At 36.6% G+C, this 26721-nt stretch overlaps 2 protein-coding genes and 1 non-coding gene across 3 annotated transcripts in view; 2 read left to right on the top strand and 1 right to left on the bottom strand.

Moving 5' to 3' along the window:
* The window catches only part of Mcm9 (minichromosome maintenance 9 homologous recombination repair factor), a 76513-nt gene that overhangs the window by 29896 nt on the left and 19896 nt on the right, over positions 1 to 26721 (bottom strand). The gene's annotated exons all lie outside the window — the stretch shown is intronic.
* LOC113186611 (U6 spliceosomal RNA) lies at positions 3257 to 3363 on the top strand. Its single transcript, XR_003301312.2, has one exon. It is a non-coding gene; the product is annotated as a U6 spliceosomal RNA (small nuclear RNA).
* On the top strand, positions 12026 to 26137 carry Asf1a (anti-silencing function 1A histone chaperone). The gene is made up of 4 exons (XM_026394067.2): positions 12026 to 12279; positions 18214 to 18329; positions 22392 to 22568; positions 23969 to 26137. Exons 1-4 carry the CDS (start codon positions 12171 to 12173, stop codon positions 24179 to 24181), a joined length of 615 nt encoding a protein of 204 aa, XP_026249852.1. The 5' UTR covers positions 12026 to 12170; the 3' UTR covers positions 24182 to 26137.

The following is a 26721-nucleotide window of genomic DNA, read 5'->3' as shown; positions in this document are numbered from 1 at the left end:
AGACCTACGTGTGACATACAAAAATACAGGGACAGGGGTTCCACTTAAGTTCAATTCAGCTCACTCTTAGGGTGAATATTCTAGTCCTGAAAAGGCAAAGCTAATAAGAGCAGAGACTACCATTCCTACCCAGAGCCTGGGACAGTGGCTCAGAGAGTTTGACCAGGTGGAGAGGCTACTAGGATTTGGATGATTTAAGTATATGCCCAAAGGGTTCATGTGTTGGAAGTTTGGTCCACAATGTGGTAGTGTTAGGAGGTGGTATGAAACACTTAAGAGGTGCAAGATGACTGGGTCACTGAGGGCACAGACCTTGGAAAGAACTGATAATAGTTTTTGTGGGACATTGGTTAATTCCTGTGAGAGGGCTATTTTTATAATAGCAAGACTGGCCCCTCCATGATCTTTTCCTGGTTTCTTACATTTGATCTCTCCCACTTGTACATGCTCTTACTATGCCATTCACCATAATATGATTCAGCCAACGGGGGTGAATAACCAGAGTGAGCATCATGATCTTTGGACTATGAATCTCCAAAACTGTGAGATAAATAAATCCCTTTTCTTTATACATTATCCAGTCTTAAGAATTTTGTTATAGTCATGGAAAACTGACTCATACTATACAGACAGTATAGTATCAGACACAAAAACTAAAAACTCCAAAGTTCTCCCTAAAAAAACTGATTTTATTTGGAATACAGTGCAGAGAAGTGACTGCCTACTCAAAATTTTGAAGAAAATAAGGAGGAGGAGGAGGAGGAGGAGGAGGAGGAGGAGGAGGAGGAGGAGGAGGCGGCGGCAGACTGGTAGCTTATTTAGTAATAAACTAAACCATAGTTGGTGCTAGTTTACCATTTAGAACCAGGAAAAGAGCTAAGAAGACACCTCTTAGGGTCAGAACAAATCTCAAATACCTAACAAAAAACTACTTCTGACCAGATGTAACTAGTCCAGAATACCTAGCAACTTATGCCCTGGGGTTTTGTCAAAACTAACAGAGAATGCCAGGCCTATAATCCCAGCAGCTCGGGAGGCTAAGGCAGGAGGATCGCAAGTTCAAAGCTAGCCCCAGCAACCTAGTGAGGTCCTAAGCAACTTAGCAAGACCCTGTCTCAAAATTTAAAAAATAATAATAAAAAAAAAAGACTGGGGATGTGTGACTTGGTGGTTAAGCACCCTGGGCTCAATCCTTTACTAAAAACAAAAACAAAAAAGTATACGGTAGTAAGCAATAAAGGGAGCCTAACAGGTACGTATTACACCAAATAGGGCAGACAGCTTAACAAGGAGATTCAGAGAAGAGAAAAGTCTTGCTGAAACCATTATCACCCTCAAGTGACTGCATGCATGCAAAAGCCTGTTCCCTTTAAGGAGTAACATCAGAGACTATACTGCCAGGGTCACTTAATTCACTAAAATAACCTAGCTGAGTTACTTAACACATAAACAACAAAAAATAAGCCCTGGAAAGGGTGAAGGGAATCAACAATATACTAATTAAAATACTCAGTTTTAAACAAAAATTATAAGACACACAAAGAAGCAGGAAAACATGGCCCATGCATAGAAAAAGAAGGCAAGAGACACTGGCTGTGAGAGAGCCCAGATGTCAGCCTTAATACGCAGAGACTTCAAAGCAGCAATTATAAATGTTTGAAGAACCAAGGACAAGGAAAGGACAATAACTCAACAAATAGAGAATATTAAGATATTAAAATGATAAGAAACAAATGGAAATTCTGGATTTGTAATGCACAATAACTGAAATGAAAAACTCACTGGATGGCTCAACTCTAGAACTAGCAGACAAGAGTTGGTAAATCTCAAAACACATCAGTAGAACCTATGCAATACAAATGGAGGGGAAAGGTATAACAAAAAAAAAATGGGTAGACGCTCATAAAAATGTTGTATGTCTTTAATGGACACATATATAAATAATAGGGATATTAGGAGGAGGAAAGCTGATGAGACAAGCAGAAAAAAATCTTGGAAAAAATAATGGTTGAGAACTTTCCAATTTTGATGAAAAACATTAGTTCACACACCCAAGAAGCTCAATAATCCTCAAGCAAAATAAAGAAATTCACAAAAACATAGTCAATACACTGAAAACCTAAGGTAAAAAGAAAAAAATAATTTTAAGTAGTAAGAGAAAAACAACTTTTCACTTATAGGGGAGCCCCTATAAGATTGAAGAGATAACTGTTAACCAAAAAGACAAAAAGTAACAAATGTTGGCAATGATGGTGATAAAGGAGAACTCTTCTACACTGTTGGTGGGAATGTAACTACTATAATCAATACAAATAACCATATAGAGATTTCTCACAAAACTAAAAACAGAAATACCATATGCTCCAGCAATCCCACTACCAATCCCATTACTTTGGCGACTTTGATAGCCAAAGGAAAGGAAATCAATATGTCAAAGAGATAGCTGTACTTCCATGTTTATTGTAGCACTATTTGTAATAGCCAAGATAATACACTTGTGTGTCCATCAACAAATTAATGGATAAAGAAAATATGGTATATATGCATAATGGATTATTATTAAGCCATAAAAAAGAATAAAATCCTGTCACTTTTGGCAACATGGATGAGTCTGGAGGACAAGTGTTAATTTGTAAGCCAGGCATAGAAAGACAAACACTACACAGTATCACTCATTTGTGGAGGGTAAAAAAGTTGGTATCCTAGAAGTAGAGAATAAAACAGTGATATCCAGAGGCTGTGAAAGAGAGAGAGGACATAAAGAGGTTGGTCATGGTACAAAACTATAATTTGATAGGAAGAATAAGTTCCAATGCTCTACAATATAGCAGGGTAACTACAATTAACACTAACTTATTATACTCAAAATAGCTAGAATAGAGAATTTTGAGTGTTCTCACTACACAAAAAAATGATGTTTAAGGTGACGTATCTGCTAATTACCTCGACTTGACCAATGGATACTTGGACTAAAATACCACACTATACACCATAAGTTTGTATAACTATTGTTAATTAAAATTAAAAATAAGAAAAAGATTAAGAGTTGACTTATCAGAACATGTGAAGGTCAGAGGCAGTGGGACAACATACTCAAAATGCTAGAAGAATTAAACTGTCAACCAAGAATCTTATATCCAGCAAAACTATCTTCCCCAAATGAAGACAAAATAAACATTCCCAGATACACAAAGCTGGGAGCATTAGCAGCAAGCAGACCCATCATAAAAGAATTACTTTTAAGAAATTACTTAATGTGCTTGCTTCAGCAGCACATATACTAAAATTGGTATGAAACAGAGAAGATAAGCTCAGCCTCTGCAGAAGGATGACATGCAAATTTGTGAAGCAGTCAATATTTTGTATAAAGTACCAATAAAAAAGTGGGAAAAAAGAAATTAAAAGAAAGTTCAGGGTCAAAGCAAAACCACCCCAGATGGTAATTTAAATCCATAAGAAAGAAAAACAAGCATCAGCAAAGGTAATTATGCAATTAGCAAAATCAGTTTAAAGGCATATTTCTTTCCTAAACTTATTTTTAAAGAAATTGTATAAAATAACATAGGTAATTACATTGTTGGGCCTATAAAATATAGAACCATAATATATTTCACAACCTAAATTTTACCTTAAGGAAATGGGAAAAAGAAGAGCAAACTAAACCCAAAGCAAGCAGAAGGAAGGCTAGAGGTTCTAGGTAGGGCAATTAGGCAAGAAAAATAATAGGCACTTGAAAGGGAAAGGGAGAAGTAAAAATCTCTCTATTTTAGAGACTTTTTTTTTCAGGTGACATGATCTTGCATATAGAAAATCCTAAGGAGGCCACTAAAAATTTATAAGAATAATTGAGTTCATCAAGACTGAAGGATACAATAAAAATTGTATGTCTATTCAGTTGCAAATACAAATAAAAAATTATGATTAATGTTTCAATTTACAAAAGCATCAAAAGAAGAATAATGTACTTGGGAATAGTTAGCAAAAGAAGTGCAAAATTTATACTCTGAAAACTACAAAATATTATTGAAAAAACTAAGGGGGACCAAATAATTGAAAAGATATTTCACATTCACTGATGGAAAAACTTAATACTTTATTAAGATAGTAATACACCTCAAAGTAATCTTTAGATTCAATGAAAATCCTATCAAAATCTCAGATGGCTCTATGCAGAACTAATAAGGTATTCTTAAAATTCATATGGAAATTCAAGGGATCCCAAATAAACAATCTTGAAAAATGAACAAAAGTGGACTTATTTCCTGATTTCAAAACTTACTACAATGCTATAGTATCAAGAAAATGTGGCAATAGTATATGATTAAGGATCAACCATCTGGGTGCAGTGGTGTGTGCTTGTGATACTAGTGACTCAGGAGACAAACAGGATTTCAAGTTTAAAGCCAGATTCAACAATTCTGTGAGACTCTCAGCAACTTAGCATGACCCTGTCTCAAGATAAAAAATTTAAAAAGGGTAGGAATGTAGCTCAGTGGTTGAAAAAAAAAAATCGAGAGAGAATATGGATCAATCACAACTCACAAAACAGAATTGTCTGGAAATCTGGAAATAAACTCATTCATTTCAGGTCTATTCATTTGCGGGGGTTACCAGAGATTGAACCCAGGGCCCCTTAACCACTGAGTCACATCTCCAGCAAGTTTTAGATTTTACTTTGAGACAGAGTCTTGCTAAATTGCTTAGGGCCTCACTAAGTTGCTGAAGCTGGCTTTGAACTCATGACCCATCAGCCTCAGCCTCTGGAGCTGCTGGGATTCAGGTATGAGACACTGCATCCGGCTGGTCAATTCATTTTTGATAAGAGTTCCAAGTCAAAGTATACTTTTTCCATTAGATGCTGTTGGTAAATTGGATATCCAGAAAAATATGAATTTGAAATCCTGACTTCAACCTATACACAAAAATTAATTTAAACTGGATCAAAGACCTAACTGTGAGGTGCTAAAAGTATAAAACTCTTAGAAGAAAGCAGGTGTAAATTTCCATGACCTTGGATTAGACAATGGTTTTTGAGAAACTACACCAAAAGCATAAGCAAAAAACAAAAACAAACAAAAAACAGAAGAGAGAAAATGGATACAATATAGGCCCTTTGCTACAAAGGATACTACCAAGAAAATTAAAAGATATCCATAAAATTGGTTTAGATTTTTGCAAGCCATGTATTTGAGACTTGTATTTAGAATATGTAAAAACCACAACTCAATAATAAAAGAATAAAAAACGACTCAATTAATAATGGGCAAAAAATCTGACTAGATACTTTTCCTTAGAAGACAGGCATATGGCCAATACATAAATGAAAGGTGTTTAACATCTCTAGCCATGAAGGAAATGCATATCAAAACCACAATAAGATACTGCTCATACACTATCATAGCTGTAATCAAACAGGAACAAGTGTTGATGGTAATTCAGAGAATCTGGAAGACTCACACATTACTGGTGGGAATGTAAAATGGTGGCTCCTCAAAAGTCTATATGTATATGTGTGTGTGTGTGTGTGTATATTTATATAACCAAGGAATTCTATTCCTAAGCATATACTCATAAAAATGAAAACCTGTACATAAATGTTCACAGCAACATTATTCATACAAGTCAAAAAGTAGAAATAATCCATCAAGGGATAATAGATTATTGGGTAATTAAAAGGAATTAAATATCAGTAAGTGCTATAACATAGATGAAAACATCAAAAACAATGAAAGATGGAGGTTGCAAAAGACACCTATTATATAATTCTACTTATATTAAATATCCAGGATAGATAAATCTATAGACAGAAAGTAATTTAGCTGCTATCTACTTGTGGGGGGGAGGGAGCACTGGGAGTGATAGGTAAGGGTATAAAGTATGTTTTTGAGATGATGAAAATATTCTAAAATTGTGGTGATGGATGCATAATTGTGAATATCCTAAAAACTGTTGACTCAGTTACCTTAAATGAATGAATTATATGTTATGTGATATGTTTATATCTCAATAAAACTGTCATTTAAAAAATATTACTGTGTAATCATACCAGATGATACTTGGAGGTGGATTTATTTTATGTCAGAATCAATACCTCTGCAGGCACAAATTATAGAAACCAAACATCTACCAATTAATTACTTATTAGCTCATTTGTGAAAACTGTCCCCTTCTTAACCTTCCCAGTTTTTGACTCTAAATGACTGTGCATATAAGGCCTCCCATCTTACAAAGCCTACTTGCCTAGTTTCTGCCAAGCGTGACTCCATCTAATGTCATTTGTCTCTATAGTAACCGACTAGAAAAGGCTGCTATGATCAGCAGTGGCTCTGTACAAGCAGTGGTCTAGCCTAGAGATGTCTTAAAGATTTGAGTCCTTTATTGATCACACTTTTCCCCTGTATCAGGTAAGAGGAGATCCTCTAATGAATGGGAGAGGCAAAGGTTAGAGACAGAAAAGGATGAAACATAAAACACGAAGGAAGAAAGACTAAGGGAGACTAAGTTCAAGAATGTAAAAGGAGCTTGATTTAAAAGAGAATGAAGAAGACATAGTAAAAAAAAATAGACATAGAAACAAAAACAATTGTGTTAGGCATTTCTATTCATATTCTTTTGGCCAAAACCAATATTATATTAAGACCAACAAACTGTCAACAATAAACATAATTATGGTGCTTCAGAAAGCTGAATGAAGCCAGACACACAGTGGCACACACACCTATAATCCCAGCACCTTAGGTGTCTGAAGCAGAAGAATCACAAGTTTGAGGCTAACCTGGGCAATTTACAGAGACACTGCCTCAAAACAAAACAAAAAGGGCTGGAATGTTAAAATGGGCAAAAGAAAAAAGACGGTTTCTTTTTACTATTTCTAAAGGACTTTTAAGTAGCCTGTGTTTTTGAGCTGACCAGTATCCTGATATGGTAAGAGGATGAGGTGATATCATCCCATTTAACAAGTAAGGATGCTGGTGCTCAGAAACCTACTTTCTTAATTGTTCAGTGGTATGGTACTTGCCTAGCATGTGCAGGATCCTTGGTTTGATCCCCAGTACAAAAAATAAAACAGGAAGCTGAATAATATAATTTATAGCTATCAAAGTTATAAATATGTAAATCATAAGGAATTAAATATATCTATATTTTCACAAACTTGTAATCTCATGATGGGAAGCAATGAATATAAGTGATGACTTTGATTAATGAAGTAGAGCAGAGAATAGGGAAAGAACACATTATGCAATGGACATGGAAACCTTATAACATGTACAAGGCTACATTTCAGGATGTATAGTTCTGTCCTCCTCTTTTGCAGCAGAAGGCTGGATCTCTGTAGTAGCTCCTTGGGGAGACTCCCCCAGCTTTGCCTCGGCTGAGTCCTCTGCTCACTCACTGCCTACATGTACCTGTATTCTCGATTGTTAAATGGGATGATAACACCTCATCCTTCACCATATCAGGGTACTGGACAGCTCAAAAACATAGGCTACTTAAAAGTCCTTTAAAAATAGTAAAAAACAAAAACAAAAAACATACCTTTTTCTTTTGCCCATTTTAACATCCATCAGTGAAGTTACAAGTAATACTTTCTATTTTGTATCACAATTATTTAATTACATAAATTACCTTTCTTACTAGACTATAATGTCTTTGTAAGTCTTATCTTTGAACATTTCACTGAGTCCAGCACAGAAATCTCACATAATACTCTCTGTATATATGCAATGAATTATTACCCAATCATTACTCTGGAATTTATCCCATTTAGCAATATCCATAAACTACAGCAAATTTCTACATTCTACATTTTTAAAGAAAAACTTAAAGCTATCATTAAATTTTGACATTTCATCATTAGTCAATAAAAGACAGCCTTTTAAACTAAAGTTCATTTAAAAACTACTTTGGTAGAGCACTTGCCTGGCAATGTGCAAGACCCTGGGTTCTATCCTCAGCATCACAAGAAACAAACTATCACAACAACAAAACCCAAAAGAACACCAAAAAACAAGTCTTACTTTTTTTTTTTTTTTAATGATGGGGACAATAATACAAATGACTCTTCAAAGGCAACTCAATGAAGTGATAACATTAATTATCCCAGATGAAAAACCAGGTGATGTGAACAAAACTAAGACATTAGTACTTTCATTCCTATGATAACTTTTGCAACAGTCAGAAATTGAGACTCAACTTAATTCCTAGTTATAATATATTTTAATACAACACATTTTAAATTAATTTTATTTAGTTCTACGGTATTTTACTTTACTCTTTCATCTTGTGTGTGACCTCACTTTGACTTCACATTTCAGATTCTTAGAAGCCCTCTATAGAGGAGACTTGGACCCACAGAGACAAGTTACATCTTGTTTCTTCAAAATTCAAGCTGTATGCTCAATAATAGATACTTCTCTGAAGAATGGCTACACCCACTACACCACACCCCCACTGGCACAGCTAAATGACCACCTCATTTCATACCACAAAACTCACTTTAAAAGTCATCAATACTAGGATTAAATAAGTTCAGACTTTCAAATAAGCTTAATTCTTAGTGGGAAAAATGTATCATAGCCATATTAGTTTGCTAGGGCTGCCATGACAAAAAACTAGAGACTGGAAGCATAAAACAATAGAAATTTATTTTCTCACCATCTAAGAGGCTAGAGTTCAAGATGAAGATGTTAGGTTAGGTTGATTTCTTCTGAAGTTGAATAAATGGCTCTCTTCTTGCTATGTCCTTACATGTTCTTTTTTGTGTGTATGTATGCCCCTGGTGTTTATTTATAAGTCAAAATCTTCTTATTTTATGAGGACACCAGACTAGACTAGGGCGAACACTAATGACCTCACTTAATTTAATCACATAGTTAAAGGCCCTATCTCCAAATATAGTCACATTCTAAGGCACTAGATGGTAATGTTTCAACATATGAATTTTGGGGAGACATAATTCAGCCTAAAACAACAGCTAACTAGGTTCATTTATTTCTGCCCTAGGCACTAATTTAGGTTTTGTTCATCTTAAAAGCCAAACAATCTCTCAGCCATTCTTCCCCTAGAAATTTGGGGCTTACATTTCACATAGCTGTCCAAACCTCTTCTGTAACCCTTTGGGTACTTAATGAATGAAAACATACATAGTGATCCATCAGTTGCAATATGGCTTGTTGTTTGGGAGTCATCAAAAAGTTGTTAAGTAACAGTTCCTCTGAAACCAGAGAGAGATGCTTTTTACTTTTTTTTCCCTTAAAGCATACTGTAATTTCAAAATATCCATCTGATGAATTATTTTGGTCTTGTACATGGTGAGGAAACTATTGAAAAAAGTGCTCAAAGACCCTTTAATATTTTCAATGAGCACTAATAACATTTAAGAGAGGCAGTGTGAGAGGCCTATAATTCATTCTTGCATATTCCAGTAAATTATTATTAAGGGGCTGGGGTTTGTGGCTCAATGGTAGAGCACTTCCCCAGTATGTGTAAGGCAATGGGTTCGATCCTCAGCACCTCATATAAATAAATAAAAGAAATGTCCATTGACAACTTAAAAAAATCATTATGAAGATGTTTTTTTCCTTAAATACTGTTGTACATGACATGTTTAAAAAAATTGTAAAATAAGCCAAACTAGTGGTATTCAGGTAGATCTTCTCAGTTTCTGATACAGCACATCCATCAAAACTTTTTTTTTTTTTTTTTTTTTTGTAAGTCTGGCTTCATTAGAAGACACCTTAGGTCAAACTGCAAAATGCATTTGTTTCTTTTCTAGGGGGTGCTAGGGATTATACTCAGGGGTGCTTTACCACTGAGCTACATCCTTAGTCCTTTTTATTTTGAGACAGGATCTTGCTAAGTTGCTGAAGGTTTGACTAAAATTGCTGAGGTTGGCCTCAAACTTGCAATACTTCTGCCTCTGCCTCCAGAGTCACTGTAATTGCAAGACTGCTCCACCAGGCTGGCTGCATTTCATTTTAACAAGCATATAACCTCATTTTTAAAATACAAGTGAATTAGCATCTGCAATAATCAGACAACTGCATGCACATTGTCATAGGACTCATGTTTCAATCTTTGAATGGTCATTTTACCTTCCCTATCCAGCATATCTTACATTACACAGCAATTTCTACTTTATCTTTACAGGTATAAAGACCAGAACCAATAAGAGTGAAGAGTATGTTGTTTATCAGCCACAGTAATCTGTTTCTATCACCAAGTATGACTTTTTTACTAATATGTGCACAAAAAACTAGACTTGAAGAAAACTTATGTAGGTCCTATTAGACTATCCAATCCATTGACAACAAAATGGCATCCCCCTCCCAGTCTAATTAACTTTCTTTAACGTTGGGACACCTGATATTAGCTGTCCCACATTAACTTTAAAAGATCATAAGATGAAGACATCTCATCAAAAGAATGCCTGTAATTCCAGCAGCTGGGGAGGCTGAGGCAGGAGGATCAAGAGTTCAAAGCCAGCCTCAGCAACTTAGCAAGGCCATAAGCAACTGAGCAAGACCCTGTCTCTAAATAAATTATAAAAATAGGGCTAGGATGTAGCTCTGGGTTCAATCCTGGGTACCAAAAAAAAAAAAAAAAAATCTACTTAAGTATGAACAATGACCAAAGAATGACTAATTAAATTTGGGGCACTATACAAAGAAAACACTCTTCAGATACTTAGGAAATAATTTCACTTTGAATTTTAGTCAAGTTTAGTGGTTTCATTTACAACGTTTAAGGAAAAAATGATAGTTTGTGAATAAAACCATCATAAAACAAACCTTTATGTCACTCTTGATTAGTAAATAATAACAGTTGACACACACATGCTAAAAACTATTTTTCATAATGGTAGTCAAGCAGCATAGATGAATCGATGTTTCCTAGTTCAGATTTTAACTGGCTACAGTAAAGTAAAGGGGCCTCAAAATTTGTTTTACTGACATTTTTATTTTTATTTAGTAATGGCTTAGGTTGTAAATTTTTTAAAAATCAAATGTTTTAATATACCTTTGTGTTCTTTCCATTTCCCTTACCTACATTTGTCGTCGTTTTGGGTCTTGGACACTTCCATTTTCTTCTTTTATGCTCCCCAAATGGCAAAAACCTGGAGTGTAACTCATCATGTCTGTTTTTGTTTTGTTTTTCTCATTCTAGAAGATCTGGAATGGTAGTTACAAAACCCAGGTGCAGCCAAGGATTACCTATTTGGATTTTCTAAGCAAAGTGTGTGTGGAAAATCATCTCCTCGCCCTTCATTTTGTATGTATTTAACGGCGCTGTCGTGCCTAAACGTAGACACTAGCCAAGAACTCGATTTCCAAAATGGCTTTGCTCCTTCAGAGCTGACATTGGTCTATAAAATAGAATTTATTTCCACTGCAACCAACCCTTCTCTCTACTCCAATTACATGATACAAGACAGCTGAGCCTAACCAAGTGTGGACAACTGAATCTGATCTGTTAAATTCAGCAGAGCCGACAGATCCGTTGCACTGATGTAAAAAAGAGTGTTAAAAGGAAAAAAAGGAAAAGAAAAAAAAAACCCCAAAACCCTCCCGGACCACACGAGGGGCGGGATCGTGCCCTCCCGCCCCGTCCGCGCCGCGGCCACGCCCCCACACCGGCCACGCCCCTTCCCATCCCTGCCGCGGCCACGCCCGACGTGAGGCGCGGGAGTCGCCGGGCCGGGGGCGGGGCCTGGGCCGCCCCTCCCCCAGCTGCCGCCGCCGGCGGCCTCCGCGAGGGCCTCCCAGCCCGTATTCCACTCACTTTGTTCTCCGCCTTTGTCCTAATCCACACCAGCAGGTGGAGCCGCAGTTAAAGTTTCCGAGTCCATTCCGGGAGCGGGAGCCTATCTTGTTTGCCGCCGAGGCCCTCGCTGGAGGAGGAGGGTCAGAGCTCGGGTGCAGCCAATCGCGGGCAACGCTGCTAGTTATCAGAGCAGAATGGGCTGTAGTTTAGTGAAATAGGAAAGCTGCAAAACACTGTGGAGTGCTCTCGTGTAAATAAAAAGAGGAAAAAAAAGTTTCTCAAGTCGCCGCTGCACGACGTCGGGCCGGTGCCGGGGCGGGGGTCTGCGCTCTTCCGAGCGGCCGCGCGCTGGACTTTATTGTGCCGCAACAAGCCCCCGTCCCCATTGTTTGTGTTTTTTTCAAAATATGGCAAAGGTTCAGGTGAACAATGTAGTGGTGCTGGATAACCCTTCTCCTTTCTACAACCCGTTCCAGTTCGAGATCACCTTCGAGTGCATCGAGGACCTGTCTGAAGGTGAGTCGCGGCGCCGCCGCCCGCCCAGGCTGTCAGTTGCGGCTGCAGACGTTGAAAGTTTCCCGGGCCCGGCCTCGCGCGGGCGGCCGGCCGCGGCGCCGGGCGGGCTGCGGCTCGCCTCTGCGGAGGGAAACTTGAAGTTGATGGACGACGGCCGCCGAGGCGCGCGCAGGTCCAGCCGCAGCCCGGGCGCCTGCCGCGGCTCAACTTGCGAGGAACTTGTTCGAGCGGAGGTAGCCATGTTGTCAGCTTTGTCTGGCGGGCGGGAGGGCGGTTCGCGGGACCCGCACTCGCGCCCGCGGCGCCGGCCGGGACTAGTGCCGGGCTGGCCCCGCGCCGGGAGCTGCCTCCGCGACCCCCGCGGCCAGTCTGGGCTGGGAGAGGCGTATATATGGTCGCCGCGGCGAGTTAGCAGCGGAGCCATCTTACCCCAGTAGAGAATTGGGCTGGCGACCCCAGCGTCACGACGCCTCCTCTGCCCCGCTGCGGGTGACGAGCACGGCGCCCCGCCTGCCCACCTTCTTGCCCCTGAGCCGAAGGCAAATCCATTTTTAGAGCTTACGGCAGAGTTGCCGTACTCTCCTGGCCGGCCATGCCCGGCCGCTCCGGGGAAGAGAGCGAGGCTGTCCTCGCGCTGATTTCTGGTTTCCTCGGCCAACCAGCGGGGAAGGCGGGAGCAGGCTCGGCCCCTCCGCGCCGCTGGCTCCCCGAGGGCCGCCCGTCCTCCCCGGCCGGTCCTCCCGGCCAGCGCCGGGGATGCTCGTGGCGCCCAGGATGCTGGCGCGCAGGCTCCCAGACCAACGTGGACTCCTTTTCCTTAGTGACGGAAATCTTCTCTCCTCTCTCTCAGGAAGAAACATATTGCTAAGATAGGAAGTTACATTTAATCCAAGAGCAGAAATAAGATACTTTAAAAAATTCCCAGGACTTAATCTCTGGCTTCTAAATAGTCCGAAAGAAGACCGTCTTCGAGAACGTGTTGAAATCTAATTAAAATAACCACATCCAGACAGATACAGAATACACCCTGAACATAAAACACAAACGTGGGCTAGGAAATAAAAGGTAAAGTCCTGATGGCAACGCAACAGTCTTTAGTATTTTTACGTTTTTAAGATCTTAAAAAGAATCTTTTAAATACTTGCAGTAGTACATACAGTACTATTTAGAAAGCTAAAACTTGATAATCTTTAATCTGTGCTTTTTTTAGATTTTATTAATACAATTCAGTGCTTTATTTTCAAAATCTGAGTGGAAAAAAAGTTTGACTTAAGTATTAATTTCACAGTTAAAATAGGGGACCATCTTTGAGCTTACATGTATATTTGAAAAAATGCATTTAAAATTATTAGGCTAATCATGGCACTGTAAAGCATTTTTTCATTTTAAAAATCAGTTCTTAATCTCTAAAATGTATTTTAAGTAAGATGTTAATTTTAAAAGCAATGTGCACTCATTGCAATAAACTTTTTAAAAAGTTGTACAAAGTAGCAGTCCTCAGTACCTACCCTCCTTTAGCTAACCACAATTAACACGTTAATATGTGACTTGTTTTAATATATACATCAAGCATAAATGCATGTATTTCATATGGAGCATATTCTGAAGGATTTCTCATTTATTAAAATGTAGTAATCTATAAAGAGGTTATGGATAATAAAAGATTATTTTTCTTACTATTTTGAAACCATTTGGTTACATACATTACATGGTACTACTAAAAGCATTTCAACTGCCAGCCCATTTTTCATACCTAAGAGTCAGTCATTTTTCTTCCAATCAATTGCATACACAAATGGGTAAATATAAGAAAAATATTGATCAATCCATCCCAATTTATACTAGGTGTTTTGGGCATTAGAAGACCTTCAAGTTACCAGTTTTTCTCAAAGATGCCTTCCATTTTAGGATGTTACAGGGTCTTTACATGGCTAGTTTGAAACCTGCCATTTATAGAAGCCAAACTGTTCCATTTTTAACGTGGATCCTTCAGAACTCAGCTCAATAACATCACAGATTTCAAGAATACACCTACTTCCACTGGTAACACTTCACATGGGGGTACCATCACTGGGCATTTATTTAGTACTTTTTAAAATATTTTAAGCTGAGTCATTGAGGAGCTGCAAAGGAATCTTTCAAAAAGGTGCCATGCTTGTGTACTCCACCTAGAGGCTGTGTGGATTAAGGAAGTTGAGTTTACTGAGCAAAGGTTCCTTTTAGGTTCCATACTTTTATATTGTAGTTAGTTTTTAATAATCTATTCCTGAAATTAAACTTCAGAATATTCTGAAGAGAATTTATAAATTACTCTTTCTTGATCCCCAAGCTATAATTAAGCCACCATTTTTCATACTGTAACTGGTCAAAGTCCCCTTTAAAAACTACACTATTGGTTTGCTTCAGAAAAAGCCTTATATAGTGTTTGTTCTTCAGATAATTGGATTGTTTCTAACATAAGGCCTATGTCAGGGAGTAAAATAGTTCTACAAAATGAAAGGTCAAGATTTAAGCAGAAGTTGGACTGGGGTTGTAGCTCAGTGGTAGAGCACTTGCCTGGCATGTGTGAGACACTGGTTTTGATCCTCAGCACCACATAAAAATAAATAAATAAAGGTATTATGTCCATCTACAACTAAAAATAAAAAGATTTAAGCAGAAGTTACAAAGCCTTCATAAGAATTGACTGATCTTTTTACCAATTTTTAAGTTTGTATATCAATAATTACAGCTACTGATAGTTGAATATTTACAGTGTATCAGAATTGAACATTGTGATTTATACTCAGCATTAGAATAAGCTTGAAAATTCAAAGTGCTGCATCTTTACCCTAAACCATAGGTCTTTCCATAGGTCTTTCCAATTAATTTTAAATCCCCTTTGTTGACTTCCTTGGGTCACTCCCACCACCACAAACAGAGATACTTTCCACCTGGGATTTCTACAACTGAATGAAATTTAACTTTTTATATAAATGAATAAGCTCTTTCAACTGGTAACCTACTTAAAGTAGATGACCTTATCCATTCCTCTTTGAAATACGGAGGGCTGGATAATTAAATCTAGGTTAAAAATAATAAAACAAGTAACACTAATTTATAAAAATTGCTGGCCATTTAAAATGCAGTAGGTTCCACAAAGATCCCACAGCATAAAAATCAATGTGTATACATTCCTTGATTTGGTTGGCTTTTACTAGCTAAGGCTAGATTATCCCTTCATCCCTTCTTACTTTCACCTCCCCACACCACCACCAATTACACTGCCTTATTTCACTATTAATTCAAGAGCTAGAGAGGTAAAAATTTATCTTCCCAGTTATGTTTTGGAGAGTCCAGACTTTGGAATTGCCCTAGCACATCTTGGATTTGATTCTTTAATATGTTGTGTAGATGAGTAGGTTAGAGTCCCACATAAAATACCTAAAAATATATACATGTATTGCAAAATTATATCTATATAATAAAGCTGTTGAGGTTTTACCAACAGTGTTAAGTGGCAGAACCAGTGCAAGCAGGTTTATAAATTATGGGTACATTCCCTATGTCAGACAACATGCCAGCTTATACCATTGAGTCCAAGATCCTAGTGGTACAAATACATATGAAATTAACAATCTTATGAAAACCTCTATGACAATTCTCAGTCTTATCCTCTCTTGGCTAGCTTAGTAGCTTTCACATCTCTTTCAAAAGCTTCTTGGCTTTTCGGTCACCTACCTAATTAGCCACTAGTTTCCTAACCTACTTTATTGATTCTTCTTTATCCCATCAATTATAATGGCTTTATATACTACTGCCAATTTCCAAATTTTATCAGACCTATTTATCTCCACTTAAATATGTAGTAAACATCTCAAACATGTCTACAACTAACAGGATAATTTTCCTCTCCTCCCACCTCAACCCCTGCAAAAAAAGTGTCTCTTCCTGCTTCTGTCATCAGAATTTATCCAGGATATAACTGTTTCACATCCACCATGGCCACACATAGTCCATGATACCATAATATTTTGCCTCCATCATAATTTTTTAATACTTTTTTTAGTTGTAAATGGATCTTTTTAATTTTACTTATTTGTATGCAGTGTTGGGGATAAAATCTAGGGCCTCACACATGCCAGGTAAGTCCTTTACCACTGAGCCACAACTCCAACCCCTCATCATAATTTTTTGAAATAGCCTCCTGTTGTCTTGCCCCCTTATAGTCTATACTGAACACAGCAATTTAAATGATGTTTTAAAATGAAAATGGATCCCTGTCACTTCTCTGCTCAAAACCCTTCAATGGGGCTGAAGGTATGGTTCAGTGGTAGACTGCCTGCCTGCCATTCACAAGGACCTGGATTTGATCCCTGGCACCACAAAAATAAAGAAGACATTTGGTGGCTTCCCATGTCATTCAATGTAAAAAGTCAAAATCTTTAAGTTGGCCTTCAAACCCTTGTCTTAGGGTTGGTTACTGACCCCCTTGTTCATTCTGTTCAAGTCCAGCCTCACTTTTTTCTGACCATGCCAAGCATGTTTTCTCCTGACTGGATGCTCACATTCCCTGCTTCTTCATCTCTATGAACAAGTAGGTGTTCCTGTGAGAACCCAAATGCGGAAATGTACGAAAAGTGGGCAATGTGAGTGGTCAAAATCTAGGATAGAGCCATGACATAATAGGCCCTCAACAGTCACTGATTTTTAAGAACATGTATAAACCTGAAGCAGCTTTCAGTTCAATAAATTGCAGTTTATAATAACATAAAAATGTACCTATCATTTCTTTTATTAAGATATAAAAATATCTATACAGTTACACAAAAATGGCACTAACTAAATTCTCTTGTAAGTGATCCAGAAACTCATGCCTTTGGGGGTGTTTATGTGGTCTCATTGAATCTACCGTGCAGGATTCACTCATGAATCCAAGAGCAGGCCACACATATTAAACACCCTAAGAGGATGAGGAAGTCTCTTAAAGATGATTTGTATTTATAGAATTGTCTTCCTTCCCCTACTAAAGAGGAGGCTCCTTTAAAGAGTAGCAGTTTTACTTATCCCTGTGTTCTCCAGAGTACTTTGTAAAAGGTGTTCAATTAAGTTTGCTATTGAATTACATATCAAAGTCTTAGAGTGCACATGAGTTTGTTTTATACTCCTTGTGCCCATTGCTCCTATATATACTCTGTTGTGCAAACAGGTGGAAGGTTCTGGGTTTCCTCTTCCCAGTTTAAAGAATATATGACCTGAGGGAAAAAAAAACCCTGTGGTCCTTTAACCACAGTTAATATAGTTAGTAATAGGCATCAGTCCCAACTAAACCAGTAATGTGCATCTTCAGTTTATAGTTTCAGCCATGAGAAGTGATGATAAAACAGCTACTTTGTTTCAGTTGATGAGCTAATAAAGCCCTTACTTCTGAGTCAAAAGGGAGTTATGCTAATAATGATTTTTCTACTTGAGAGCTCTGTGCTGATTTGAATCTCACAAGACAGGCCTTCCAAAGTATATTGAGGAGGTTGTTAAAAGATGACATGCAAAAAAGGGCTAAGGAATTCCTTAGCCAAATAAACATGGGAAGTGCTGGACTAAGGTTCCTGGTATTCTTTATTAAGGGATGTCTCAGAACACAATGTTGGCATGCTTTATAATAATCTTTTAAGACAAGGTGTATAGCATTTCCCACGTTTCTGGTCATGCAGTCTTTTTTGTGAAGAGCACTGTTCAGGGACCAGTGTTTCAGAAAAGATCATTTTGAGAAAGTGGTATGAAGAATGAACTCTGGTAAGAATTTTATAAGAAGCGGTTCATTGCCTTTCTGGATTTTCTGCTATTCGAAATCATTTTGCAGCCAATGTATGGCTAAGTAGACATTAAAAGGGTCTTTTGATGTCATCTGGGAATGTAATTACTGATATGAAAAAATGTTTTGGTTTTTAACTCTAGACTTGGAATGGAAAATTATCTATGTGGGCTCTGCAGAAAGTGAAGAATATGATCAAGTTTTAGACTCTGTTTTAGTGGGTCCTGTTCCTGCAGGAAGGCATATGTTTGTATTTCAGGTAAGATTCATCTTAGTAAACTTGTATACCAGATGTTTCTAAATTGACTGTCTCATGGTTCTTATCCTTTGACTTTTGTGTTAAATCACTGCTTCAACTACTTTTAATCTGTTGTCTTTCAGGCAGTCTCTATCATAAAGGGACTGCACTTCTTGGTTTTTGTGTACTGAAGTGATGTTAATAATATTTTGCTTCAGGGAAGTGCACAGCATGCAGTAAATCTTATACTATATGATGGCACACATGGTGATTAATCTTGGGCTCTTCTAGTAGATCAGACTTTTAAGATGGCTGTCCAGAACATGGATTCAAAACACTTTTTGCTAACTGGTACAGTTAACTGCATAACCAGGCAATAATATGAATCAATAGTAAGGGAAACTAGACCATTTAGTAATAAACATTTTCAGTTTATGGTTTCAGCCACTAAGAGTAATGGTAATATAACAAAAACAAAAACTTTATTTCAGAGTAGTCAGTAACTAAGCTACATTAACTATAGATGGAGATGTGTGATATTGAGGCATTGAATTTTGAGGGGATCAAATCCAGGAATTTCTGCATGCTGGGCAAGCACTCTATAAATGAGTTTATCCCCAGCTGAGTCACTGGAATTAAAGTCCAGTGGTTTACTAAGGCATCTAATCTACATACCTTATCAAGGACTACTGTTGTAAGTCCACTAGTCATTTGTGAAGAGGAAATCTACTAATATAAATTATGTACTGACAATATTTGGTCTGTGCCAAGGCTTCAAACATTGTCTTCTGTATGCAAAAATGTGATTTCTTTTAATTCATGCTAAGTTGCTATATAAAACTATTGAGTCATTTCTAAATTCTCCATGCTTCTTGGAGGGAGATATTAATAATATTCCAAAGAGTAATTAGCCATAGGTGTTTTTTTTTTTTAAATAAACTTATTAGTTTTTGTTATAAGTATTTCTACCAACAAAGTCTCACTGAAAAGTCTTCATCAAGAAAGAAAAGTCTGGGGCTGGGGTTGTGGTTCAGTGGTAGAGTGCTCGCCTAGCATGCACGAGGCACTGGGTTTGATCCTCAGCACTACATACATGTAAAATAAAGATATTGTGTCCACCCAAAACTAAAAAATATTAAAAAAGAAAGAAAAGTCTAACTCTTCCTGTCACAGACATTCCTGTTTTCTCACTTCATAGTGACAAACCGTATTCAGTTAAATTGGCCCTGTCTGAAATCAGCAAAGAGGGATGAAGATGTGGCTTAATAATGGAGCACTCACCTGACATGTGTGAGACTCTAGGTTCAATCCCCAGGGCCACAAATAAACAGGCAAAAGAATCACTCAAACACAGTCCAGCCCTAGGGATGCCTTTCCTAAATATAGAATTCAGAGACTTGTTCTCTTAGCCTTAGGAGCTTTATATTAGGAATGCATAAATAATGTATCAAAGCAAATGGTGAAGAAAAGCTCTAAAACACATTAAAAGGGTTAAATGAGTTGTACGAGTGTATAATCTTGTGAAAAGTGGGTAACTCAGAACGCCCAGTTCTGCAGAAGGAAGCACTGCCATTACAGACCTTGGTCAAACCCCACACCGCTGTGTGTGAATTTAGACAAGCTCATCTCCCTTAGAGACTCCACTGTAGGTAGGATCCTACCTTCATGAGAATGTTATAAAGAATAAAACAGTATCATCACTGACAATCTAATTACATCTATAATTAGAACTAAATTTTTATTTTCTTAGTTTCTTGAAATTGTTATATAAAGAGGCAGGAATTGATTTGGCGACAAGCTTGGGGAACCCTTACTTTACTGATAGTAAGTAATTCATGGTTTAGTAAAAGAAACTTGGGTTGACATATAGTGCTACTATAAATACTTAGATAAATGCCTTGGTTTTGAAATAATCTATTGAGAATCTTTTTTTTTTTTTTTTTATTGTTTGGAACAACACTCTCCTAAGCTCTTGGTTAAGTGTTATAAGGGAAAAAAAAAATCAATAGTATTTCCTTCTAGTGATAAGTAACTTTACCTAGATATCAGTGTACATATTGCCAAAAAGAACAGAAAAAACACGTCATTTGGATCATATGTGTCTCCCATGTTTACAAAATTAACAATATCAACAGGAAGTGGCTAAGGTACAGTTTTTGATGTGTTTTAAGTAAAGCATGCCATAATATTCTCCTGTTCTGCTATGATTCTGCTTCAGAATTATTCAACTTGCCTGTTTCTTGAGTTGTCAAAGACTAGCAGTAAGACAGCCAGACATCTGCCTCATATTGCTGGTTGAAGGCAAAGATCAAAGATCTCTGTCCATCATTTTCTTATCCTGAATGATCTGAAAGACTTGCTACTTTCTCTAATTGAATTTGCTAACCTGAGTAGTTTAGCAAACAGATTTTTAAACAAACATGCCGAGAACCCATTTGTTGTGTGATGAGAAGCAATATGGAGGAGAGTTCCCATAGTGCTACTGAACTATTTCCCATCTCCACCTACTGCAACATGAGAAGCCCTATGGGTACTTTAAAAGTAACCTAACCCCTCTGGGGAAGAGGTGTGTAAGATCTCTATGACAATCATCTTTGGGATAAGCTCTCTGTCCTCATCATGGTGTCTCTCCAAGGAGATCAAAAACAGCTTCAAGACAGGATCTGAATAATGAATAAATTTCAAAACACTAAATGCTTAAAGCTGTACCAAACATAAGATTATAAAGATGAACTAGATGGAACTCCTGCTCTGGACAAATTAGGGAAGACTGAAGAGTAAACATAATTTGATTGTTGAGCATACAAGTACATTTTAAAAAGCTGCTAACTCTACCTTCTTAGTTAGGGCTTATAAGGACACAAATTTCTTCAGGATGTGAGGGAAGTACATTTCAGGCCAAGGGAACACTATGTTCAAGGCACAGAGGTGGGAAAGATTATCAGCACATCTTAAAGAACTTGTTTAGTAATTCATATCTAGAACAAGAATAGAATTAAAGGAGGTATGAATGGAGTTATTGGAGAAAAATTATGAAGGATCTTAAAAATGAAGATAACCAAGATTTTGATCCCTACAAAATGGGAATAATCTATGGTTTTCAAACCAGGCTAAAGGACAGAAACAGATCTGTGTTTGAATCCTAATGCTGGCAGCAGTACAAATGATAGGCTAGAGGTGAAGAGACAAGTTAGAAGGTTTTTGCAATATTCCAGATAAGAAATGAAGACATGAAGCCAGCCTTCAGCAATGAGAGATGTTGAGAATGACTGGATGAGAGAGATAAGCATTGGCTGAAATTTTACCTAGGCCCAGGATGCTCCTTAGTGTCCTGACAACAGTAAGCTAATTTGTTGGAATTTGCTGGCTGCTTCAGGTTGAACTCAGATGTCTCAGGTATTATCACTGCCCATGTCTTCTCTGTCTGTGCCTCCTTCCATCCAGTCCATGTCTTTATTTCCTGTACACTGCTATAGATACGGCCCTAGCCTTTTCTTGTGTTTGTAGCCCCTTCTCTTCTCGTTTCACCTTCTGCATTAAAACAAGGTCTTTGATATCATCTACCTAAAACAATCTTCACCCTCATTGAATTTCCACCAATATAGGTGATTTAAACAGCATGTTTTTTTTTTTTTTTTTTTAGCAAAGTGACTATTTACAACAGTGGATTATTAACATTTTTTTTAAATGCTGCATGCATTTCATCTTCATTTTATACTGATTTACAATTAGAATATCTGTTAAGTGGGCATGAGAATATAAGTGTCCTGGTATAATAAACATTTCCTGCCAATAGGCTGTATAAAGATAATATTTATTAATTAGGTCTGTAAATTATAACTGGACAAAGTTAAAATCCATAAGACTATTGATTTGATTGCTTAAGAGTACTTAATTATAGCATGGATAAATGAGCAATATTTTTAAACTATAAGCCTATCTCAAAAATGAACACTTGCCTTCCTAATGTGATTTCTAAGTTTCAGATGCACCTTCAATTGATAGTGTTAAGATAATGAAAACTCAAGCCTTTCATGCCATTAACAGCTTTTTTGTGTTTCTTTTCTTTTTAAATTATTTTAGGCTGATGCACCTAATCCAGGACTCATTCCAGATGCAGATGCCGTAGGTGTAACAGTTGTGCTAATTACTTGTACCTATCGAGGTCAAGAATTTATTAGAGTTGGCTATTATGTAAATAATGAATACACTGAGACAGAATTAAGGGAAAATCCACCAGTAAAACCAGACTTTTCTAAGGTAAGATTCCTATCATTACTTTTAAATTACTTATAGTTTTTGTAGGAAGTTGCTATTTCACAGTACACTATGAAAGTGGCTTTGATACAAAATAAATTTGAAGTCCTTGTGCCATCTGGGCAAAGTGATTATTGTTCCATTATCATGAAACACCTCAAACCCTACATCCAGTGAATTACTAGTATTAATGTTGGGCAGATACCTTGACAGTTTCTGATGGTTTACAAAAATGAAAGTGCCTCTTGTAGAACCAGGCCTTTGTTTATGGCTCTGTCTGTTGCATTTTTCAATGCGTCAAGATTTACCTGATTTTAACTTTTAGGACAAGCAAGTTCATATCGGTAATATTATTGATTAATCACTATTTTTATCTATAAATTTTCCCAAAATTATAGGAAGAGATTTTCTGTTTGCATTGTATATGAATATTGTTATCTTATGACACCTAAATGCTTTGTTTTAGCTGCTATTCTTAGAAGTTAGACTATAGGTCTTAATTTTGTTTTTTTTCCTTCTGTACTAGAGATTAAACCCAGGGGCATTCTACCACTGAGCTATATCCCAGCCCTTTTTCTCTTTTTCAGTTTGAGACAGGGTCTCTGTAAATTGCCCAGGCTGGCTTCTAACTTGGATCCTCCTGCTTCAGCCTCTGAGAACTGAGATGACAAGCATGTGCCACTATGGGTGGCTTAGGTCTTAAATATTTCTGATTATGGAAAACAGCTTAAATTCCGTGAAGTTAAAATATGATTTAGTAGTTTCAAAGATATAGTTTCCATTAGGAACCATTAGCAGTTTAACAACTGGTGATTTTGTGAGGATGCAAAGTAAGCAAAGTTAAAATGGCACTATCTGTCAGACCTTTCAAGAAAAATTTCGTGACTGTGGAATAGAAAGTTCTCCTTTCTGATAATAAGGCTGGAATGCTTTTTATCCTATTTGTGGGGCCTTCCATTGATCTATCACTTGTATTGAAGAAAACAAAGAACCTAGTATATTGTTTCTAAGAATGAGCCATAATATTTAAAAGGTAAAAAGCCACTATAATGAAGTTACTATGTATTCATAATAATATAATATTTGGGGAACTTATTCATTTTCCTTGAAAACATCAATCTAAAGAGATATTGTTTCAATAAAGCATCCTCTGAAGCATTCACCTACAAAAGACTTTTTCCCTCCCTTTTAGGAAATAAAGTTTAGAAGAGTTAGATGGCTTATTGGTAGTGAAAGATCTATATGAATTCCCTCAGATTCTCCTTTTTTTGTTTCTCAGTCTTCGTTTATTAGTTAGGCCTGAAGGGCTTTATTTGACTTATACCTTTGTATGTGAATGCCTCTACTTGCTATGGTGATCTAACTTTCCTAGTGTTTACCATTTATATATTTCCTTCCTCTAGCTTCAAAGGAATATTTTGGCATCTAATCCCAGGGTCACAAGATTCCACATTAACTGGGAAGATAACACAGAAAAACTGGAAGATGCAGAGAGCAGTAATCCAAATCTACAGTCACTTCTTTCAACAGATGCATTACCTTCAGCATCAAAGGGATGGTCCACGTCAGAAAACTCACTAAATGTCATGTTAGAATCCCACATGGACTGCATGTGACCACCTGCCATCCCTTTAGTACAGATTAAGCTATTAAAAACAGAACTATTTCCCTGAAATTCCGTAAGTACATAGTCAAGACACAATGTGAAGAATTTGTTTAAAAACATCCTGTAGAAAGTTTATAAGAAAACCAGTATTTGAGCAAATTGTGGAATATAAATACAACTATTTTTAAGTAATTTTTTTTCTCTAATGTGTTATTTTATTTGTTCTGAAACTAATCTGATTAAAGCATATATATTATTTTCTTCTCCTTTATATGTAATTAAAGCACTTATAAAAAGGAAAATATGAACCATCAAACCAGATTGTGAAGATGTCTTAGCCTCTTGGACAATAATCTTGGGACCACTATTTTACTGGCCTTTGAAAGAACAAAGTTGACTTCAACTAAATGTTTCTTCCTGTGAAGACAAAGTGTGGTTTTAATTTAAGAGGCAAATTTCCACTGATTAACAAAAAGGAGTCCTTAAAAGGGGAATTTGAAGTCAACTAAAAACGACCAAGAACTTTAGGTTTCAGTTTTTCCAGGCCACCATAACATCTTGTAGCTGCTATTATAGTTCATGTAATATTGGACAGTAGTTGGTTTGGTTTCTAAAATAATAACAAATGTGGCTAATTGTTTATAAGGTCCTCTGGCTATGGTTTTGGTTTTATAACAGGACATCAAAACACATGAACTATAACTCATTTTTGAACAGTGATTTCGACATATCAAGAGCATATAAACTCCCTAAGTTTAAGAACATGAGATTATAATAGCTCAAATATGCTTATTAGATTTATAAAAGTACTATGAACTTTAAAAATTCTTTTGATAGATCATCTGTTGTTGGCACTATTTATATAAAAACAGTGGATTTAGAAAGGTATATTTAGCTTTATCATAACAGATTAGTTACTATTTTGGAAATAACTATATTTTCACATCTATACTACTCTTCCCCATGTCCTCTGACAACTCGAGAAGAATAGGATCAGGCATATTTGTAGTTGACACATTCTAGATAGCTTTTCTAGATAACAGGTTTTTGAAAAGCAATAATGGAAAGGAATTTATTAACTAAATGGGTCAAAGGTTATTTTTCTTTGATGATATCTAGGTACTTCAAAAAGTCTCTATACTCCATTAAATTAAAGGTAGAATATTTTCATTTGACTCTTGCTGCTAAGCAAGGTAGCCATATGATTACAGCTTATGCAGTGCCTTCATATCTAAAACTTTTATACTGCACTTTTTAAAGTTTTTATTTTGAGGAAAAGAAAAAGCATTTGTCTAAATACAGACTCTTAAGTTGTATATATTTCATGTCATTCTAAAAAAGTGAATTTGTGAAGCAAAGTTTTGCTAAATATTAAACTTTGGAATTTAATATGCCAGATTATTAGAATATTATCCATTAACTAGTTCATCGATTTTAAAAGCAAAATGCCTCCGACTGTTAAAACTATATGAAGAAAATATCATCTTTGTCTAAATGAAATTAAAAGAAAATGTTAAGGTATTAAAATGAAAATAAAAGTAATACTTTCCAACAAAGAGCTCAGTGATTAATCTAGTAGGAATAAGATATGTTCTAATTAGAAATAAAACATATAAACTAAATCACCAAATAATGCAATCCACCGCTGACTTTTTATTCTGACTAATTAAAAGATCACTTTGTAGTGACATCAAAGAGTTAGGTTTTTATATCAATTTGGAAATTGACAGCTAATTTTCACACAAATTTCGGACTTAAAAACAATTACCTTTTATTACCTTAAGTTTTATGGCTCTGTTAAGTTAGTTTTAAAAAAAAATTAATGACTGAAAATCGATTTGGAATTCAAATATTAATAACTAAGAACTAGTGTGTAGCCTTTTTTCTCCATGGTAGCCTCATTTATAGACACTATATCTGAATTTAGCTGGCAGGCTTAGAATTGTTTTTCCCGCCTTTTGATCATGAAGAATATAAATGTGAACAAATCACCTAACGGCACTGTAGAGATAAGCTGAGTAGGTTGGAGGAAATCAGGGTATCATTTGAGCTGAGAACACAATCCAGGAATCTGAGGAAGCATATGTGCATTTGTCCTTTATAACCCTTTAGATTTCTATATGGTCTTACCCTGTGGTTTTAGAATTTTGGATTTCTAGTTTTATCAAAAGTCTGACAGCAGTTTTCAAATTTTTTTTACCATGATCCAAAAAAAAAAAGCATGACCCTGTAGCAACACAAGTTTATATTAATTTTCAACGCATCCTTTAGTGTACCTCACTATGTGCTGCATGACTCCCTAATGGGTTGCAATAACAGTTTGAATAAAAGCTAATCTGGTCCTTTGAGTAGGTGAGAAGTAGCAGTCAATTTTCTATGATTATGAAATTTATATTCCCTCTATCAGTCTTTTTGCTCATATTTGGGTTATAAAATAGCATAAAAAAGAGGGGAAATGCTAATGTATTTTTACAATTCACTAACACAGTGAGTTAATAGCCATTCATGATGAAACTTCCTAAATAATCTTATGTTACTGGTAGTCCACAA

Source organism: Urocitellus parryii, chromosome 8 (assembly GCF_045843805.1).
Source record: "Urocitellus parryii isolate mUroPar1 chromosome 8, mUroPar1.hap1, whole genome shotgun sequence".
In the NCBI taxonomy this organism is placed as follows: Eukaryota; Metazoa; Chordata; class Mammalia; order Rodentia; family Sciuridae; genus Urocitellus; species Urocitellus parryii.
This window is presented reverse-complemented; position numbering and strand designations above follow the sequence as displayed.